The 15,012-nt window shown below is 37.9% G+C and overlaps 1 protein-coding gene across 4 annotated transcripts in view; it reads left to right on the top strand.

Annotated features, from left to right (window-relative positions):
- LOC100710017 (macrophage mannose receptor 1) overlaps nt 1–15,012 on the top strand; it is a 77,975-nt gene that overhangs the window by 40,748 nt on the left and 22,215 nt on the right. The window contains exons 17-29 of one of the 4 annotated variants that reach the window (XM_019348211.1): nt 3,615–3,778; nt 3,879–3,940; nt 4,710–4,810; nt 6,603–6,748; nt 6,845–6,950; nt 7,241–7,365; nt 8,233–8,259; nt 8,363–8,465; nt 8,742–8,974; nt 13,697–13,862; nt 14,114–14,281; nt 14,360–14,479; nt 14,642–14,812. The exons of 1 other annotated variant lie outside the window; for it this stretch is intronic. In XM_019348211.1, coding sequence (XP_019203756.1) covers nt 3,615–3,778; nt 3,879–3,940; nt 4,710–4,810; nt 6,603–6,748; nt 6,845–6,950; nt 7,241–7,365; nt 8,233–8,259; nt 8,363–8,465; nt 8,742–8,974; nt 13,697–13,862; nt 14,114–14,281; nt 14,360–14,479; nt 14,642–14,812 — 1,692 coding nt within the window. The remainder of the gene's footprint in view (nt 1–3,614; nt 3,779–3,878; nt 3,941–4,709; nt 4,811–6,602; nt 6,749–6,844; nt 6,951–7,240; nt 7,366–8,232; nt 8,260–8,362; nt 8,466–8,741; nt 8,975–13,696; nt 13,863–14,113; nt 14,282–14,359; nt 14,480–14,641; nt 14,813–15,012) is intronic. 2 more of the 4 variants (XM_025900651.1, XM_025900650.1) reach the window with 2 other exon arrangements.

The raw sequence follows: 15,012 nt of genomic DNA, 5'->3' as shown, positions 1-15,012 counted from the left end.
GATTACCAGGCTGAGACCATTATGTATACCATGCTGACAGGGAAACTGATGTCTCATGGATGCTGGTTTTCTGCGAGGCAAATATTTGAAAATAGTATAATATAATTAATATAATAATAATAGGCTAAATAGTATTATTGTGTTTTGTTTTGTTTTTACCACTAAGCTGTTAAAGGCTGATGGCGTACTGCTGTAACTCCCACTGGGCAGGCAGATGGGATGGATGGGTGTCGTGTTTGTGAATACGATAACTTGAGAAAACACTTATGTAGGATTTATCTGTTTTTCAATTCAATTCAGTTTTATTTATACAGTGCCAAATCACAACAGCATTCGCCTCAAGGTGCTTTACATTTTAAGGTTGACCCTACAATAACACATATAGAGAAAAACCCAACAATCATATGACCCCCTACACTGTAAAATCTAATTAGTTCCCAGAACTCAAAAAAATTATGGAAACTCGTTGCCTCAAAAAAATTGAGTAAAGCTTAGCTAAAAATGACTAAGTTAGGACAACGTATTTATTTTGAGTACTCTGTACAAGCTCATTTGTTCCCAGAACTCAAAAAAATTGGATCAAGTTTACGTAAGATGACCAAGTTAGGGCAACTTACTCATTTTGAGTACACTGTACAGCCGTGTTAGTTCCCAGAACTCAAAAAAATTATGGAAACTCGTTGCCTCAAAAAAACCAAGTAAAGCTTACTTAGGATGACTGTTAGGACAACTTATACATTGCAAGTCTGCAGTATTAAGAATAACTTGATATTTCTGACTTTCTGACAATACTAATTGTTTACCTACTGACAAACATTTCAAGTTCAACTAAATGAAAAAACAATTTGTAGTACCATGAATATGATTAAAAATAATTAACAACAATTTTTGTAATGATGTTAAAATGAGCACAACTTTTATTTTCAAACACAACAAAGTACAACAGCCAACATACTGGACACTGTTCTGCTGAACAACAAACAATTATATTGCCATCACTGTTATAATCTTACAATGAAACAAAGTCTCAGATGTAATTATTCTGAAAATAAGTTTAGGCCTACCACAAGTTCGTTTTGTACTTACATTACTTATATAATCAACATAAAATATTTATTGTTCTGTCACAAGTGCAGTCTCTAATTTAAACAACACATTTGTTTTCCATTCCAACACATGAGCTGGAATGTTGTAATATTTTAAGGATGGCTTGTTTCCAGTCCAGGCATTACTGCCTGAATGACTATCATTGATCGAGGTGATCCAAATGTGGGTGCAGAAGAAAGTCTTTAACTTCCCTTAAGTACAGTGGCAGTGGATGTGGGTTGGAGATGCAATGAGCTTGAACCTGCAGGCGACCATCTTCACTGACCACACCATCTGTGACGGAGGACTCATCTCTCCTGGTGTCCTGCAAGCAAACAATCATATTTTTTGGAACATGAACTTAATTGCTTTCTTAAAACATTTTTTTCTGCATTTGGTATAAAACAGACTCCAATTTAGACAATCTCAGGCTCCCTCCCCACCGGAGAGGTGACATTCAATGTCTCAAATTGTCAGTCTGGATAGCCGTGACCACCACGCAACACACAATATTGTCATGAAAACATCATTTTAAAAAGGGCTATGCAAACATGGGCAATAACTTTCATTCTAATGATGTGCAAAATGATTTTGGGCACAAAACAAATTTTGCTGTTAGAAAACTTGCAGACTTCACTATATACAGTGTAAACCCTCTAAACTAAGTTTGGGGGATGTGATCTTTCAAGAAATGCAGACCAAACTGTTGTTGTTTGTTTACTCACACAGCATGTCTTGTAGAATTAACTGGAGTCACAGCAACAGCATAGTGCAGTCATATCTCAAGTCTAATAACAGAAGACAGGAAAAGATCAGTAAAGAAACAACTTCCCCAAACCAAAGCACAAACAAAACAATAAGTAAAACAGGCTGATCTAAAGTATGATTAAAGTTCAGCCTGATTAATATAAATGTCACTGACAGTTGCTAATATATTGGAAAACCAAAACACTTACCACTGAGTTGATGTCTTTCTGTCCAACAGGAGTGCTGGTCCCGAGCCTCAAAGACAGTAAGAAGCAAGCAGAGGGAGAAAAAACAGAACATTTTTCAGAAACTGATTTGATCCTTAATGGCTGTGCAATCATTGTAACATAGAGTTTGCTTATGTCGTTAAATAAAGGCTAGATTTCACATTAATAGATGCCACAGATGTTCTAAAGCTGCCACAAAGCATGAAAACGTCGGAGCATTTTTGCAAATATGTGATGTCTTGATAGATCGAGCAGATATTTGAAATTCACACAACTACATTCTCGCCTGAAAATATCTTAAAAGTTTATTTTGTGACCCAGAAAAAGTAATACGTTTTTCAGCAGTGCTCCTCCGCCATTGCCGCGCTTACAAGTGCGCACAGGCTCTGACAACCGCAGCCGACAAATGCGATCCTCCTTTTCCCCAGACTACCCTTTCTGGGTCACAAAATAACCTTTTAATATATTTTCAGGCGACAATGTAGCTGAGTAATGCTCAAATATCTACTTAATTTATCAAAATATCACATATTTGCAAAAGTGCTTCCACGTTTTCGGAGAGCTCCGTTATCCACCCCCCACTCCTAACGGCTGCACCTCCCAAAGAATTTTGTCTGGGCTCTTATCTCACTTATTTATTTCAAACAATCAACAAAAAAATTCACCGACATAGTTTTATGTAAGGTTTTTAAGGCTGTGGTGTTAATTTTTAAGTAACATGAGCACAGCGGCAGCAGCAACGCTAGGCTAACACTAACTAGCTAGCAAGATTATAAACCTGGTGCTAAACTAAGAGAAGCCACAAAATCAGTTTGAATAAGAGTAAACATTTACTCACCAAGTCAGTAAAGATCCACAGCAATGACAACAATAATATCTCCAGGTTTGCTCAATATATTCCATAACAAATGCTGGCGCCATGAACATGCGGACTGATCCAGGAGGGAGGGGGACGTGGCATTTTCAAAACACATCTTTCATCCTTCCGCCCTGAGAAGCAAAACTTCCAGCTTACTTAGTTTTTCTAAGTTAGGACAACTCAAATTAATCGAGTTTATCAGCATTTTTGCATAAAAAGTACTGGTAACTTATTTAAATTGAGTTCTAATAACAAATTGATAAAAATTGAGTTCAGCCTATTTAATATTTTTAATTAAACACAATATTACATTTTACAGTGTATAAGCAAGCACTTTGGTGACAGTGGGAAGGAAAAACTCAATTTTACCAGGAAGAAACCTCCGGCAGCACCAGGCTCAGGAGGGTGTCAATCTGATGCGACCGAATCTCATTCATACAGTATGAACATTGTGTAGTTTAAGGAAAAGATGAAAAACATGCAGTTGTTGTTGATAATTTTAAATTCTCACTGTGAACAGCTGGAAAAACATGAGTTTTTTTTTATACAAAAAAAAATACATTTACATTTATACATTTACAGTGATTTTATAAAACTTTTTTTAATGTTTTCTAAACATAAAAATAATTGACAAAGAGGGTAATATTACTTGAACCTTTACTGAAATAAATTGCACATTTCTTATCTTTTCTCAGAGTATAACAAGACCTCTGATGGGTGGCTAGAATGGAATGGGGCTCAGTATTACATTAATGAAAACTTGATGGCCATGGAGGACGCTCGTACCTTCTGCAGACAGAGGCATGGTGACCTGGTATCTATCAACAGTGAAGCAGAAAGGATATTTTTATGGAAACAGGTGAGCAATGGCATTTTTAAAACATTTACCAAGGCAATGGGTAATTAAGGTATAATTGCACAAAGTGAAAGTTTTACTATGTATCCATGTTTTTGTGCAGATTTCAACAGATTATCTGAGTTCTTGGATTGGCCTATCTGTAGATCTTGATGGAACATTTCAGTGAGTATGAATTTAGTGACAAAAATGTAAATGCAACACAATTAACTTAAATTTATGTAACAGCAAGTTAAAAATAGAGAGTACTTAGTGCAAGGCAGCATGTCAGATAAGTATACCAGTTTTAATTTCATTCAATTATATCTTGAGTGTTTGATTTAAAATAGACTGTTCTGATATACAAAGGGGAAATTAAATGTTTCATATTGTCCAAAATACTTTAATGGTAAATGGCCTGTATTTGTATAGCGCTTTACTTAGTCTCTAAGGACCCCAAAGCGCTTTACACTACATTCACACACATTCACACACTGGTGATGGTAAGCTACATTGTAGCCACAGCTGCCCTGGGGCGCACTGACAGAGGCGAGGCTGCCGGACACTGGCGCCACCGGGCCCTCTGACCACCACCAGTAGGCAACGGGTGAAGTGTCTTGCCCAAGGACACAACGACCGAGACTGTCGGAGCCAAGACGAACTGCCAACTCTTGAGCCACGATCACCCCGTGATAAGCTCTAATTGCAAATGAAGATCTATTTGCATTTCTATTTGCAAAGCTTTGTCGGTATTTGTAAAATTTTGGAGTTTCCTGTTTGTAATCTTTCCCATCAACTTTATTCAGTTATTACAGCTAAAAACAACAAAAGTGTGACCAAAAAGAAGACGGATAAGAGTATCTTTAATGAACCCAGTATGCCACTGTCTTGGTAATATTGTCACAAATCTTTTACAGATATATTTAAACAAATTTATTTTCTGTGTTACATTAAGGTGGATGGATGGTTCTCAGTTGTTGTTTCAAAGTTGGCAGGAAAATCAACCTGACTTCAAGAACTTTGATGAGAACTGTGCTTTCATGGCATATCACAATGGTGAGTGTACCGAAATATGATTCAGTTTCACTGAAATACATACACAGAACAAGTGGTATCACCCAGAGATAGCGCTCAGGCGATCTCGTCACAACTAGCCCTTCAGTTTTAATGGCACCCTAGTTTTATGACAGTAATACATATCCTTCACACCCCATACACACATATAAAACAACAGCAAAAGTACAGACATTCTTTACTGAAGCAGAAGTAGAAATACTACTATTAGAAAATACAAGTTAAATTAATGTCATCATTAAAAAGTCACCGTAAAAAAAAGTCAAATGTAGTCACAGTCACACACTGTTTTTACTTTAAATCCATCACAGTACAGCAAACTAACCTTTTTATCCTGCACTTTTAAATAACACACTTAGTTTACCTCAGTTTGATTTGCATTTTTCACATTATGAAAAACAACCTACAGTGTCACATATACAGACCCAATATCTTACTTAAAAACCTACTTAAACGTAAGGTTTAAATGAGCAGTACTAACTTTAAATCTAAGCTCTCTTCTTCCTCTCCTCTCCTGTCTTTGTCATCTTTGTCATCTTCTGAGTGAAGTTAGCTCTCTTTCTTTTCTCTCCCTGATAAATACAGCAGTTGGGCCTTCAGCTAGCAACACACTGTGAGACAAACTGCACACAAACAGTTTGTGTGTTTGCTCATGTTTGCTGAGCCGACAGAAACTTTAAATTTGAAATTGCCACTTAAAACAAAGTCACTCTCAATATGCTAATTCCTCTTTTGTAGCACTAGCTAGATGCTAAAGTACCTAAACCGCAACGTACGGACCCCTGCAGTTGTTGCGGTGTTGTGACAAAAAAAAAAAAGAAAAACACCATCCCACCTATAACCCCTGACTTTGGCATACGTCATCTCTTTATAAGTCATCCTCTAGAGCAAACACATGAACAGGATTGCCTTTCATGTGTTTCTTTCTGTTTAGGCTCAAATCAGTTTGATGTCTGGAGGCTCGTAGTGACGAAATAATAACTTGACCCATTTGCATTAAAGCAATAGTAACGAGCCTGTTTTGAAAATGTAAGAAGTAGAATACAGATATTTGTTTAAAAATGTAGAGAGTGAAAGTAAAAAGTATGTAGAAAACAACTACTGTAGTTTTCGGGTCATAAGCCGCTACTTTTTTCCCACACTGTGAACACTGCGGCTTATACTGACGTGCGGCTAATGCATATTTTTTTTCATGCGGCAAAAAACATTTTGCCTGGTAACAGAAGACCAATCAAAATGATCAGTAGTATATATACGGTATATATTTTTACCGGTTGTTAAGAGACGTTGTAATGTAGTTTGTGTACTGTTCTGTAAAAAAAACCATAAGCAACGTAATTTGTGTGTTACCGATACGTACGTATACTTAAAGGTAGCCGTTTTACAGGCGCTGTTCGAGGAAAAAAGAGCATTTGCAGTATGTATTTTGGTATGTTACCATGTTTATCTTACCTTATGGATTAAATGAAATGTTAAAAATCCTCACGTGTAATATTTCTGTGTAAATATCTCATATTACAAGTGAAACGCATACGGCTTAAAATCCGGTGCGGCCTGTACAAGTACAAAATTGATTTTCTTTCTACAATTAGAGCATGCGGCTTTTAATCAGGTGCGCTGTGTAGTCCGGGATTTACGGTACTCAAGAGGCAAGTTACAAAAAATAAAATGAGTGAAAGCTAGCGTGTGTGATATCAAAATTGATTGAAGATTTTTTAAATTATTCATTCAAGTTGATCATGTTATTAATTTAATATACTGACCTGGCTTGCAGGATTCTGGCATGACTCCAGCTGTGGGCTTGAGTATGCGTCCATTTGTAAGCGCAGCAGCTCAACACCTGCAAACACCACTGCTGCAGTGCCTACAGTGCCTCCCAAAGGTGGATGTCCACACCCCTGGAAAAAATTTAACTCTAAGGTCAGATGTCTTTTCATGTCTTTTAATCTTTCTATTATTTACTATGTTCTTAGTGCTTGAAACACTATATTGATCTTTTTCATCTTTCAATTTTAGTGTTACAGCATCATTGACAATCAGAATTTAACATGGCACGATGCAAGGGAAAAATGCAAACAAAAGGGTGGAAACTTGGTGTCTATTACTTCAAGAGACGTGGAAGGTTTGTTTCATTTTCATTTTACTCAAATAAGTATTTCGATTTTGTTACCTTCTCCTCTTTTGTGGTCCGTTTATGATACTACAGCTACAGCTCACAAAGCCAACAACTCTGTTTTAAACAAGCTATATTTTGCCATCCTTTGAAGATTCATCTATTCCCAATACCTAAAGTTACCACTGAATTTCTGTTGTTGTGCAGTTTTGGCTTAGCCACAAGTTAGAACTGATACCACGGTGCACTTTTATTTGCAAGAAAATATCTTAACCATAAATCTTTGTCTACATTTTCAGTGTTTTTACTGTCTCAAATGGCTGATGCACCTACTACAGACTTGTGGATTGGTTTATTTCAGTCACAGTGGAGAACTTACTGGACTGATGGACAACGAAGGTCATACGTCAATTTGGGTAATAATGTAAGTGGGAAAATAGTAATCTGTTCTCAATGAGTAAAAAAAAAAATCATGCTGAAAATAGTGATATGGACTGGGTAATGTGTTAGGAATGAACAGATTTCCGTGGTATGGCTTCACCTTGCTTGATGGAAATTAAAATGATCAGCCTACAGAGTGGCCGAATTCAAAGATCTGCTGAAAAACAAATTTGAAAAATGAGACAGCAGGCCAATCCATTTTGTTGAACTTTTACTGCAACAACTCGAAATGGTGCTCAATTAAATGTTGTTTAATTGAGTACTGTTCCTCCTTGAACAAAGGAGCAGATACTGGTCCTGCTGTTGAGTTAAAGACCTTCTACAGGCCTGCCCAGCTCTTCCAGAGTAACCTCCTGTCTCCTGGAATCTGTTCTATGCTCTTCAGATTGTGCTGGGAGACACAGCAAACCTTCTGGCAATGGTACATATTGATGTGCCATCCTGGAGGAGCAGTGACATTAATTCTAGCCAAAGGCAAAACTAGTGAAAAACACTTGGAAAAGATGAGTAGGGAAAAATGTCAGTGTCCTCCACCTGTAAAACCATTCCTGTTTTGGAGGTTGTCTCACTGTTGCCCCTCTAGTGCACCTGTTGATAATTTCATTAACCCCAAAGCTGCTGACACTGATTAACACCTTCTCTGCTAATTAAATGATCAGTATCCCAGAACTTTAACTGACTCAATGCTACACTTTGGTTAAAAATGTTCCATTCATTTTTTGAGCAGTGTACTTGCACCATGTATATACAGTGTATATTACCTATTGTGAAGGGTCAGATGAATTGAAATAATCTATAATTGTATATTTTTATATTTTCAAATAATTAAATCTTTGTGTTTGTATTGCAGCATTGGTATTGGTATTATAATCAAAAGGTAAGCAGTTTTTAAAGGTCCAAGAATGCCCTGTGTTCCCTGACACAGTTCCCTGTGTCATCAAGTATCATTATTCTCTGTTGACCCAACTCTGTTTCCACAGAAAAACTGTTTTGTGATCAATACCAAGCCTTTGGTTGGTATTGGAAAATGGATTCAAAAGTCATGCAATGACACCAATGGATTTATCTGTCATCGAAATCTTGGTGAGTCCATTTCTACCCCCAGGCCTGTTGCCACCCAACTTCAGCTGCAGCTCCATCAGACTCTCTCTAGCTATTCTAAAACAACAAAGAATTTGACTTTTCATTCCTATAATTAATATCTATATGTATAAATAATATATAACAACAACAATAATAACAATAATAATAATGATATCTATGATCAAGGGTATGATTCAGCATTGGAAATAGCTATAATAACCTTTTGAGAATGATTGAGTAAAAAAATAAAATTGTTTCTGTTCTCATCCTAAACAGACACATCTCAACCAGATCCTCCAGAACCAACAATTTCTACTAACTACATCAAAATACTTAATGACTCCATTAAGGTTGTTCCTCGACAAATGAAATGGGATAAGGCTGCAGAGTACTGTCAAAATGACGATGCCCTCCTAGCTAGCCTAAGGAATGAGTGGACACAAGCTTATGTTGAGCTGCTGGCGCTGAATCTCAAGGCTCCTCTTTGGTTTGGATTACACAAAGCGCAGGTAAACTTTTAAAAAAATATAAAAAGTACATAACTAATAGGGCCAACCAATTTGAAACTTCTGACTCTGGTAAAAATTCAATCCAAAACCGACTTATGGGTAAAATAAGTGCAAAGATTTTTTCTAACGAAATAATCTGTAATTATGAAAATGAAATCGTCGTTGATGGATAAATATACTGGTCGAGTTATTTATCCACTCATACAGTTACTTATGAAATGAGATTATCATCCATCCATTTCAACTACATCTAGTTATCCCTTTTAAAAATAAGTCTCCCAGCATCACGCAAACACATTTGAAGTTGCTGTGTGTTTACATTCTGTACTCTCAATCATGGCTGACATGACTGACCTTTATAAAGCACTGGCTAACTTGCTACAAATGTACCAATAAATCTGATATAAAGAAGCAGTTGCACATTATGCTGTATTCCAGCAGGGAGATGCTCTGTGTGAGGAAGGCATGTTAAGCAGCAGCACCTCTTATGTAACACAGTGGACAACACATAGGTAGAGCCACAATCAAGACAACCAAGGTGGAGTGAAAACACAGTTTCTCTAAAGCTTCTAAATATTGCATTCTGCAAACACAATTCACTGGCTTTTTACCTACAAGCAATGTATAACTTGTTCAAAAAGATTAATCATCTAGAAAAGCAACTTTCTCACTTACAACCATTCACTGCAGATGTTTTAGAGAACAACAGTGTGTCTGTCATGATGATATGAACAGGCCGACGGCTTTTCCCTCTTTTGTTAGTAAAAACCAGTTACGCTGAACAAAATCACAGGGAACATTATGTTCTTGACAGCTTCTCCAGGTCCCTTCATGTTTGTCACATGTGGTCAGGTTGAACATGCTCTCATCTGTGAAAAGCACAGGGCGTTGGTGGCAGTTCTGGTATTCTATGAAAAATGGCAATTGGGTTCCACGGTGCCAGGCAGTGAGCACAGAGACCAGACTGCTCAAAGAAGTCCTACCATTATAAATGCTTCAATCTTAATCAGCTATGTACCACAAGCCTTTAAGCTGGGAGTGGTTAAACTGTTACTTAAAAATCTTAAAAAGCTCCAGCTGTCTTAGCTAATTATAGGCTGATCTCAAACCTACCTTTTATCCTAAATCTCTTGAAAGAGTACTTATAAAACAGCTAACTGTTGGCTCGCTGTTAAATCAAGAGTTGAATTTAAAATGCTTCTCATCACATACGAGATCTTAAATAATCAGGCACTAGGGCTGCCACAAACGATTATTTTGATTGTTGACTAGTCAACCGATTATTTTTCTCGACTAATCAGATCATGCATTAATTGGACGTAAAACGTATAGCTTATTGAGCCAGCATGCATCTGCTCCTATATAACTATCATTAGCTTACAGCTTGAAGTGTTAAAGGTATGTGCCAACTAAAAATAAGGACAAGCTGACAGTTTATTATTGCTCTTTACTCCCTAAAATATAACAGAACATTGGAGTAAATTCTCGACCATCTCACACTTCTGTTCAGTTAGTTTTCTGTTTGACATTTATTCAGCTGTGTAAAAAAAAAAAAACTATAACTTTAATGTCAGTCAAACTGATTTACTGAGGAACAAATAAAACACTGAAAAAGGCCATGCAATAACATTTTTAAGTTATCTAAGTGACTTATTTAACCTGAGTAGCAAAAGATCGCGGGGATCTGAAAACTGTGCCGGGAGTTTGGTGTTCTTGTTGGCTCTAGTGAGCCTTGAACCCCGGCTAGCTATCGAGCTGGTGGGTAACAGACGTCATCTTGCAAATATGTGATGTCTTGATAAACCGAGCAGATATTTAAAGTTTACATAGCTACATTCTCACCTGAAAATATGTTAAAAGTTTATTTTGTGACCCAGGAAGAATAATAAGAGTAATATTAAAACTAAGTAGCTACCGCAATTGTTGGAAACTCGGAAGTGGCTGGGCCGTGCTATGAATCCTAGGATAGGTTGGGCCACGAAGGTTACACTCGACCCATCCTTCAAATCTGGGGAAATGAAGGACGCATTTGATGGCCGCATTTGGACAAGTCTTCAAATTTGGACAGCCTTCGTTGTGTCGTTGTAACGTAATCGGCCTACAAATACGGCCTCCGAAGGATGAGGCCCTTAAATTTGGACACAGCTAGAATACCGGAGACTGCTTCTTCCTCTTCTTTGGCATTTAACGGCAGCTGGCATCCTTGTACATGCAATGCTGCCATCTTCTGTTTCAGTCAGTTATTACTCTTAAATCCTACTGCTTATTCCTGCGTCTTTCAAGGACTTACAAAGCTTCAAACGACAAGTCGACTATTAAATTAGTCGTCGACAATTTTTGTAGTCGACGTAATCGTGACTAGTCGACTAATCTTGGCAGCCCTATCAGGCACCATCTTATCTTAATGATGTCATACCCACATAGCAAAATTCTATGGCCAGGATCTGGCCCACACAATGTGCTTACACATATATACCCCCACCAAAGGGCCGTCATTCCTTGCGGTATGTGGGCCATGTGTAAGTTGTGTGCAGCCACGGGCCAGTTGCAGACACACTGCTGGCCCTGTGCTGGCCCAGAACAATTTCAGCTGTGGCCCCAGATGTCAGTCTAATGTGTACCTTAATCAAGCCATGTAATGACAACATGCGCTGGAACATAATAGTGCAAAAGTAACATGACGAAACTCTGTTCAGACAGTGAATGGATTGACTCTTTCATAGCGCTTTTCTGCTCTCCCAGATTTCTCAAAGTGCTCTATATAACATGCCATATTCACCCACTTTCACAAAACTGAGTGCTTCCTAACTACATTCATACCATGCAGACTGGAGGAGCCAGGGATGGAACCACTGACCTTTGAATCAGTATGTGACCTGCTCTACCGACTGAGCTACAGCCACCCAGTGGAAAGCCAGAGTAAATTGTCACTAGGTTTTGGATAAAGTGTACACTCACAAACCTGTGAAATCTGCATTTGAAACGTTGGCTACTATAGCAGTATAGTATAGTATGGCATTTGGGTCTTCTAACTAAAATAGGAAAGCAGGCCAGACCTGCTTGCTATGTGGGTATTACTGTAGCACCCCATTAGAACACTTGGCTCTCAGACTGTGTGGGCAAGCAAATAGGTAGGGCTGGATCAGGTGACCCCGAATAAGACCTTTCTTCTCTCATTTGAGAAGCTTCTTCAGCTCTAAGAGCAATTGGTGGAGAGTCACAAATTTTTAAGCCCTATTAGGAGTGTCCCTAATGCACTTTACAGGAAGGCCCAGAGTCGTCTCTATTTTCTGAGGCGGCTGAGGTCCTTCAACATCTGTAGGACAATGCTCAGGATTTTCTGAGTCTGTTGTGGCCAGTGCTATCCTATATGCTGTTGCATGCTGGGACAGCATGTTGAGGGTTGCTGATACCACAGTGGAGGTCCTAGCCTGTTTGGTGTTCTGGGTGAACACCCCCTCTGGCGCCCCCCACCCCCCACCCCCCACCCTCTACCCCACTCCCAATTTGAGCTAAGGATTGTACATACATAATATATTTTACTATAAAAACTGTTGTTGGAACCATTCTGAATTTAACCAGATAAACAAACACGCACACACACACACACACGCATACACACACACACATATATGTATATATATATATGAAGAGAGAGAGAGCATGCATAGTATGCAAACGGCTTACAAACAGCCATTATAATTCATCAGACAATTAGAATAGGACAAATGAACAACTGACAATGACTAATTAATATTGTGCTGAACACAGTCCAAAAGATTCACTAAGCTACATCAGTGTCTACTGTTTACTATCATAGCCAAATGGCTAACAAACGTAAATGGACCTTTTCACTATCCCTACTAATTAGTGTTATCTTGTTGTATCTCTGTTGTGTTCAGTGCTATCCTCTATGCTGTTGCATGCTGGGGCAGCAAGTTGAGGGTCACAGATGCCAACAGACTAAATTAACTTATCCGCAAGGCCAGTAATTTTGTGGGTATGGAGCTGGACTCCCTTAAGGTGGTGTCAGAGAGGCCAACTTTTGTCCAAGATAAAGACAATGTTGGAAAATACCTCCCACCCACTCCCTGACATACTGGCTAGCCATAGGAGCACGTTCAGTTAGAGACTGACATTACCAAAAAGCACCACTGAATGACACAGGACATCATTCCTGCCTGTAGTCACCGCCCTGTACAACTCCTCCATCTAATACAATGTAAACACTACAATAGTTACATCCTTTTGCACAAACTCTTTCATACTCTGTAGTGTTTCTGTCAATTTCTTGATATTTATTTATAATCACCTCTGTCAACCCTGAATGTTTATTATTTGGTGACTTGTATATATTGTGCTATTCTTCATATCTTAACATATTGTATTGATAAATAGTCTAGTTTGTTTTTGTTAATGCTACTGTGAGCAACTGTAATCCACATAATTTCTTTAAGGGATTAATAAAGTATTCTGAGTCTGATTCTGATTATTGATCCTCTGCCTAATCACATGAGCCAAGCAGTGAAAACAGGTGTGGGTCACAATCAGCCAAGGTTTCGGGTGAACCCATTGTCAGATCTTGCACCACCCTATCATGAGAGGGCGTTAAGACATGTGGGAAGGGATCTCAAAATTGGATTACAGATGAAACAGATGGTTCCTATGGTTCTGCTAGTTGTCTTGATTGGTAACTGCTGTCTCATTAATCTTTTCTTTCAGATCAATGGTTCTTTCAGATATGTTGATAGATGGCATTTAACATTCAGTCGATGGGGTAAAAATGAACCAAGCAAGCACCGAAGTTGTGTATACATGGATGTGGATGGAAGATGGAAAACCGCTCACTGTAACGAGACACTAATGAGTGTTTGCATGAAATCTACAGGTACGACCAAACACTGGCTAATAGATAGCCTATAACCCTGTAGTGACTGACATGTCTGTTTCATTTATACTTGAATCACTGTTGAGAAGCGTAAATTACAGATCACAGGTACTGATATCTGTAAAATTTTTCTCACACACACACGCACACACACACACACACACACACACGTTTGTTGTCAAAACAATACATTGCAAAGTTTTAAAAGATGTAATTCATTGATCTCATTGACATCATTGTCTCATTCACAGATGTGCTGCCAACAGAGTCGACTCTTTTTCCAGGGGTTTGCCCTCTAGACCCAGAGGCAACAATAGAAAACAAGAACTATATCTGGGTACCATTCAGGGGTTACTGTTATATTTTTATCACAGAGCAAAAACGCTGGCAAGGAGCATCTACCAGCTGTGTAGCACATGGTAGGCGACTTATCTGAAAGATATCTGTATGCAATAAATTGCTGTAGTTTTCATTAACAACTGATTTGTTCTGTTAAGGTGGAATGCTTGCCAGCATTGAAGATTCCGCTGAGCAAGAGTTTCTTGAAAGTAACCTGAGAACTTTTCAAGATAGTTACACATCTTTCTGGATTGGCCTGTTTAAAAGTCATTTCAATGGTGAGTCATTATTTATTATTTATGGCAAATAATAATAATAATAATAACATATTTTTTAATTATTTGTTTTTAACTAAATTTTAAGTTTAAAATAAAGAATTTTATTTTACTGATGTACACAGTTTTTTTGTTTGTTTGTTTTTTTTGTCTATTTGCCTGCAGAGGAATGGGTCTGGGTGGATAAAACAGTCATTGGTTACACTAACTGGGCTGAAGGTCAACCTGTTAATGGCAGCAGATTAATCCGCAGAGGAGAGATTAGTACATCAGATGGGACATGGAAGGATACTGAAATGTGGGGTCAAAGACCTTACATCTGCAAGACACAAAAAGGTTAAATAATCTTTATTTATAACAGTGTTTTCTCCTTTTCTTTTCTGTAATGATATGAATCTCCTGTAAGATGTTCACAACAGACATGACACAGTCATATGAATCCAAAAGGAATAACTCTTGTTAACATGTTACAAATGCAAATACCTGTTTACTCCACAGCAATTTACTTTTATTTTTAAATGAAGTAGAACTACTTT

The sequence above is a fragment of the Oreochromis niloticus genome, linkage group LG18 (assembly GCF_001858045.2).
Source record: "Oreochromis niloticus isolate F11D_XX linkage group LG18, O_niloticus_UMD_NMBU, whole genome shotgun sequence".
Taxonomy (NCBI): Eukaryota; Metazoa; Chordata; class Actinopteri; order Cichliformes; family Cichlidae; genus Oreochromis; species Oreochromis niloticus.
Note: the sequence above shows the minus strand (reverse complement) of the source record. Positions and strands in the feature narration are given on the sequence as shown.